This window comes from Myotis davidii, unplaced genomic scaffold (genome assembly GCF_000327345.1).
Source record: "Myotis davidii unplaced genomic scaffold, ASM32734v1 scaffold370, whole genome shotgun sequence".
Taxonomy (NCBI): Eukaryota; Metazoa; Chordata; class Mammalia; order Chiroptera; family Vespertilionidae; genus Myotis; species Myotis davidii.
In genome coordinates this window covers 5,731,415-5,738,482 of record NW_006288615.1, presented here as the reverse complement: position 1 = coordinate 5,738,482, position 7,068 = coordinate 5,731,415, and the positions used below count along the sequence as shown (strand labels likewise).

The window sequence follows — 7,068 nt, the reverse complement described above, 5'->3', positions numbered from 1 at the left end:
TGGTTCTCAACGTTCTGGACCTTTAAATACAGTTCCTCATGTTGTGACCCAACCATAAAATTATTTTCATTGCTACTTCGTAACTGTAATGTTGCCACTGTTATCAATCGTAATGTAAATATCTGATATGCAGGATGGTCTTAGGCGACTCCTGTGAAAGGGTCGTTCGACTGCCAAAGGGGTCGCGACCCACAGGTTGAGAACCGCTGCCTTATCCAATGTGCTCTTCATGGGCACCGCCTGGAGGATGCTGCGCCTCCCGGCAGCGAGGTGGAATGAGGTTCAAGCCGGTCTGGGGCTGAGGGGGAGGTGGGGGCGCCACAGGCTGGCCTGGCTGAGGCCCAGTGTCCAGGCCCCTGGCGGACCAGGGAATGGAGGGATTGTGGCCACTGGGCACACATAGGAAGCACTGAAGCCAAAGTCAGTCTGCAGGATAAGGGGTTCGGCATGCTCAATTAGCTACTTAATATTTCCGCATCAACCAGCAACCTTTGTCTGGTCTCTCCAACAAGGGTCAGTGGACAGACAGTGGGTAAGGAAGAAGGGGCTGCAGCCCAAATAGCAGGACTTGAGGGCTCAAGCCACCAGGATGGCCTTTGGCCAAAAGTTCCAGGAAGGGGTCGGCTCCGCCACGGCTCTAGAAGGGTTTCTGCTTCTCTGACCCTGGGTGAATTTGGACGAGGCCCTGGCTGGGTCTGCTCTGAAGCAACGTCTAGGTGCTCTTAAATTCTAGGAGTGTTCCATTCTGTTCACTTGGCTGTGGTTCCTCTGGTGGAAGCCTCTTCTACCCAAGATCCCTTGCTGTCGATGGGTTTGGGGCTTTGTGGGGTTCAGGTCACCCCGCCAGCTTCCTATGCGGGCAGTATCCTTAGCTATTGCACAACCTTAATGCTTACCAGTGTGTTCAATGCTTTGAAGTCTGATAAGATGCCTTTTATCATCAACTCCACCCCCCTCCCTCAATACAGAAATTATGACTAAAATTATTTCTAGAATCTGCAGTGTATGATTACCCAATTCTTGGTCATATGAAATCTGTGTGTCAGGCTCAGGAGGCTGCTTTCTTTTTATTTGGTCTCTCAGGGCAGGAGCAGACATTGCCTTTTGCCTGCTCTGCACTCTGTGTAGCTAGCATTTCTTCAGCTTTGCTCTGGGTTTTACCACATCTTGCTACTTTGCTGTTCTAATTGACTTCTTATATTTTTGTTACTGATTTCCTTAGATTTTGCAATGTACAAGCAGTCGTTTACAAGCAGTTTTTAAAATCTTTTCTATGACTCCCTTTCCTATATGCCTATCCTTTAGACTTCTGTTTTTCTGGGTGTGTTTCTTGGCCAAAATCATTTTTGGTCTCTGGATTTAGGATGTCGAAGCAGTCATCGTCGTCTAGTCTCTGGGGCGTGCAGATAATGCTCTTAATCGGGCACGCATCGTAAATTAAAATTTATTGGGCATCTTTAGGCATCTGTGGAAGTCATCTCTGGTTTTTACCATTCTATCGCTACGTTTAGTTCAGCCTGATGGTTAACTCTCCTGAGTTCCTGCGATGACCCCCTCCTTGGTCTCAGGGAACAGTTCTTTTGATCTGGCGCCGTGTTCTGTTTGTTAAGTGGAGTTTCAGATCCAAGTTTAAACAGCATTAGCCTGTAATTTCCTCCTATAATGTTGTCCTGACAGTTTAGGCTCTAACCCTATTTAGTCCGCAGAACGCACCGGGCGGGTTTTCTGTTTTATGTGAACATTTGTTGAGCCTGTTGGAATGCGCAGCCCGTGGCCTCGTCAGGTCGGGGAGGGGAGCCCCGTAGGCCTGCTGCCCCCTCCCCCAGGCCGAAAGTCTGGGCTTCTTTGGACCCTACACAGTTTTATATTCTCCAGGCAGACATTTGATAAGCCTCTGTTTACTCTGATCCACGATGCATCCGGTCCCTGCTCACTCTGCCTCCTCCCCTCCTCTGCTGTTTGCTTGTCTTTTTGAGGCCTGACAAGCAGAAGTGCCAAGCCGCCCCCGACGTTTTGAACAGGCAGGTGACATTGCTGTTGTTGTTACTGTTCTTTGTGGGCTTGTTTCCGGTAAACAGCACTGGTTTCTGGTCCCGCGTTATGGGTGGAGTGGAACGTCCTGGGCGAAAGGAGATTCTAACTTTCTGAGGATCAGCTTCTCTTTCCTGCAAGTTCGCAAAGCAGTGCTCTTCACGGCCGTGCTTTTAAAACATTTCTAAGTTTGGAGAAATCGGGCACTTGAACCCTGTGGCTGGAGTACCAGGGGCAATATTCAGTATCCAAGCTCCCTGGGAAAGGGGCAGGAGTGGAACTGTGGGGTGTTTGGAGACATAAATCTGAGTTTTCGTGGTGTCTGCCCATATAGGCAGAAATCACAGCTGTGCATTAGTGGTGGCAGTGGCTCCCTCATTTCTGGTAGATGCCGAGGTGCGTCAGTTTGGATAGTGGTCTGAGCTTACATCACAGGGACCGGTGGTGCAACACTGGCCCCATCACTCAGGAGCAAGCTGTCTCCTTCCCCCAACCGTGGTGGGAGTGATAGGAGCCCCCTTGGTGGCATGTCGCCAGGATGACCTGTAGGACAGAAGGTGGCAGGTGGTCTGAGCTCAATCAGTGGTGCTCACAACTACTTCCTCATAGGAAAGTGCAGAGCACGTGTGAGGAAGGGCAGACAGTGGGGCTAGAGCAGAGCAGATGGAGGGGATGCCTCGCAATGACCTTGGGAAGGTAGAGGAGGGGCCCCCAGTATAAAAAAGTAGATTGAAGGAGCATGTTTATCGCCACCTCCTCTCAAATCACCTCCAAAATGGCAATAAAAGATTTAAAAGGCTATAAACGAATGAGGACCAAGGGGACACTGGAGCATTTGACAAAGGATGTCAGGAAAATGTAGGAGGAGGGAAAGGAGGCTGAATGAGAAAGGAGAGGCAGGGCAGAGACCGACAGGGGCCAGCAACCGGGCAGATAGCAAGCCAGGTCTGGGCAGAGCCCTGGGAAGAGGGGAGGAGGTCCGGTCCTTCTCCGCGGGGCTGGGCGGGTGAGGACTGGCTGCAGATCTGTATCAGGGACTTCAACCCAGAGCAGCTCTGGGCCTCTCATCAGGCAGAGGAGGTGTGTGCAGGCGCCTGGGGACACCAGGCCTAGGAGAGGCCAGACTGAGCACAAAGAGGAGTGAGAACTCTCAGCCCCCTTGACCCACTTGCTCTGTGGGCAGATAGACACCTGGACAGACATCAACATTCTTGGGTCCTTCTCTTCCTCAGGAAGTGGCCAGGATCCTGCCCAGCCCTTCACCCCCAGGTGAAGCCCACTAGTTGATAAGCTCCTTCCCAAACACACCAAGTCTCAGTTCGCTTTTCAGTCCTGATTCTTAGATATTATACAAAGCCCAAATCACCCAAAATGCCTTATAAAACATTTCTGCCATGAATAGCCAAGTCCAGACAGGAAGAGAATGACGCAGTCAGCAGCACAGGGGACTAATGAAGGGACCGGTGACAAAGGTGTGAGCTGAGTCCAGGGAAGCCAACCACGGGTAGTGTGGTGTCCTGGGGTTGGCAACGCCAGGGCCCTCACCATCCAGAGCCTTTGGAGGCTCCCAACTGTGTTGTCTCACCCAGCTGCAAGCTGGGGCCAGGGAGCCTGCTAAGGCAGTCCTTAGAGGTCAGCCTCCAAGCCATCGTCTGCACTGTGCTTGTCACTCTCCATTATGTTTGCAAGGTTCCTGGTTGGTGCTTACAGCTGTAATTCACTCATTTTTCACTGCTGTGTGGTAATCTATTGGTGAATATACTGCAGTTTATGTGCCTGTCTCTTGTTGATGGACACTTAGGTTATCTCCAGGTCTTTGGTATTATAGAGAAATGTTATTGTGGTCATTCTTGATGCAGATTTACAAGTTTCTCTGCAGTATAATTGTTCCTCCATAGTGTGTGCACGTGTTCAATTTTCCAAGAGGATCCTGAGTTACTTTCCAAAGTGGTTGGTCCAATTTATACACCACCATCTCTATATATGGACAAATCAGTTAACTAGCTCCAACACTGGCTTTATAGGTATAGCATATCAATAAAAGTCTTCTTAAACTATTTATTTGATGATAATAGTAGAAGTGGTCATATCTAAAAATCACATGTACATCCAAACAGGACATAAATTATCTAAAGAGCCTGTGACTACATGCAGTGTTCTGAGCTCACACTTAATGATAATACCTTTTGTTATTCCAGATGCCCAGTCTGTATGCCTGACAAAGTCATTGTTGCTTATTGCATTATCTGGACTCTCTGTCTTTTCTCAGAATGTACAATGAGATGTGGCATCAGACCCAAGAAGCCCTCAATTCTTTGCTTGATAAAGAGTCTCAGAAGATGGTAGAGCCACACAGAAATCAAGTTTTCATCTTCCAAATGTTAGCCACCTTCTACATAAAATATGTTCAGATCTTTAGAAACCTGGAGAATATCTATGACCAGATCGTTCATCCGCAGAAACGAATACTGATCCGGAAAATACTGGACGGAGTGATGGGTCGCATCCTGGAGTTGAAGAACGAAATGGTTGAACTGGAATTAACTGAGTTCCACTATTTTGATGATATCTTACAGGATCTAAAGTTGGTTCCCGTAAGTACTCAGCTCTCTTTTATTATTAGTTTCTTTTGGTTTTAAATAAGATGTGCAGTCTTGTGACCAATATTCTCCAGGCTGTCTAGACAGATTTACTTGCTATTTGTGGTGTTGGAAGTTGAAGCACAGCCCTCAGTTCTACCACACTGCCGTGGGCCCAGCCTGGGTTTCCTTCTTTTGGGGCACAGTCTTTGGGTCTGTTGGATACTGATTGTCGTCTTGTCATCATGGTGTCTGTCCTGGCCTGTTGGAATGGAGCGGGCTGACCCCTTCCCAGATATGCTGTGGTGCAAACCCTCCCATTTCCATCAGCCGTGTCTCTACTCTGTTTCTCAAGGAAATCTCTCTCTGGCTTCTTTTCCATCATCTTTTAGATGAGCAGCCTTGGTTGCTGGGTCCCTATTCCCAGATGGATGTATCTCCTCCATTGTTTGGGTCATTGGTGACTCAGAGGATGTGTGATAGTAGATCTTCAAGCCTCAGGCACCAAAGAAGGGCTCCCGGCTCCCTCTCCCTCTCCCTCTCTGAGGCCCTGGAGCTCTCCCACCTGTGGCCACAATGTCTTCCTGTGAGCGTTCTGCCCCTGTGACTACCCTCTGACCTTTGCTGCCAGACTCCAGGGTCTCTTCTGACACTCTGTCTGGCTAGGTCTTCCAAGGGCCAGTGGATCCCACCCTTCAGCTTCATGGCCCCGTGAGCTCAGGCTTCATTGTGAAAGGAACGATTTCCCTAAAGTAAAGATAGAAGGAGAAAATGTTGAATTTTCTACATGGGGTTTAATGTTACTTCCTTTTGAAAATATTTGGGCTTCCTTAAAGGTTATGTTTCTTTCTGGGATAGCCTTTCCTAGCATTAGTAGTGCATTTGATCAGAATGGCCTGAAGACTGAAGAGAATAACTGAAATGAATGAAAATGTTGAAGATCATTTGAAAACCTTCATGTTTATTGCATTTATTGATAAGAGCTTGAATTAAAGCTTTTTTAGGTCATGCATTTTACTCACCCCTGTAAAAATATCAAGAACAACTTAGGATAAACATGAAATAGTCATTCAGTCATATTCAGTGATTGAATTTATCAATTTAATTTTAAGGATATTAAATAAATATTCCTAAATTTAAGGAATAAGAAATTTATGTAATTTATATGGCAGGTTTGTTCAGTTCATTCCCTACTTTTCTTACTACTTCCATCAGTACTCTGCTACAGCTGGTTTATCTTCTTGAAGGCCATGGAATTAAGAGGGATGCTAGACCATTGAGCATTGAGAGGGATGATGAATCCACTGCGCATTGAGACAGGTGATAGAGCCACTGGGCATTGAGAGAGATGATAGAGCCACTGAGCACTGAGAGGGATAATGGAGCCACTGAGCAGTTAGAGGGATGGATGATGGAGTCACTGAGCATTGAGAGAGATTATAGAGCCACTGGGCATTGAGAGAGATGATGGAGTCACTGAGAAGTTAGAGGGATAGATGATGGAGCCACTGAGCATTGAGAGAGATGAAGAATAAGTGACATCCTTCTGGAAACCTTCATAGCAGGAAACTCTCGACAGTGTTTTCTGCCAGTCCTGGAAGATGTGGACTGACCATGAGACAACACTGAGATCCAACTGATTAGAGGGTGCATCCAACATCAGTTACATAGACTTCATAAACAGTGCCCTGATCAGGGAGACACACTAACCTCTGGAAATGTCTGTGGGGACTAGTCCTGTACTTCAGGGTGGAAGCCCAGACCAACTAGCATCCTCGGTATTTGGGCTTCAGTGGCTCTGTCACCTGCATAGCCTGCAGGTCCTCTATGTTTGGGGGGCCAGCACCCAACTATTTGATGGGACCTGTAGAACCAGGAGACTTCCCTAATAGGAGGGAAGAGGGGAGAGAGAGAGAGAGAGAGAGAGAGAGAGAGAGAGAGAGAGAGAGCGCTAACACAATACTTGAGAAAAGAACAACACTTGAACATGCTTGCTAATAAATAAAATCTTGAGAAAAATCACAACATAAAATAAAAATATAATCATTCTCCCCTGACTTGCCTTTGTCCCTGGACTACATTCACCCACTGGACCCTAGAAACGCATGCTTAATGCACCCCAATTCTCCATTAGCCTAAAGGTTTGGTTTTCAAACACTTTTGCCACCTCCCAGAAGTTCTGGGGATCCCATCCCACTAAGTCCTTAAAAAGACACCTTTTTATGCTATAATATTTATTTAGGGGAAGGCCTGTTCAAAATTCCTGGTTAGGGCAGAGAGTGTGAGTTCATGTCAGAATAGGGAAAAGGACAGTTAATCCTGAAAATCAGAACCTTAGCTTTCCCCAGCCAACTGGTCTACCAGAAGGCAGCCAGCCAGGAGTGTCCAAGAGTATCCAACAGTGTTTCTCAATGGAGTTGGTCAAGGGCCCACCTAAGTCCTTTAATAGCCTTTGTAC

The 7,068-nt window shown here is 47.3% G+C and overlaps 1 protein-coding gene across 1 annotated transcript in view; it reads left to right on the top strand.

Moving 5' to 3' along the window:
• Nucleotides 1-7,068, top strand: part of IQCA1 (IQ motif containing with AAA domain 1) — a 109,459-nt gene that overhangs the window by 4,086 nt on the left and 98,305 nt on the right. The window contains exon 2 of the mRNA XM_006760462.2: nucleotides 4,301-4,625. Coding sequence (XP_006760525.1) covers nucleotides 4,301-4,625 — 325 coding nt within the window. The remainder of the gene's footprint in view (nucleotides 1-4,300; nucleotides 4,626-7,068) is intronic.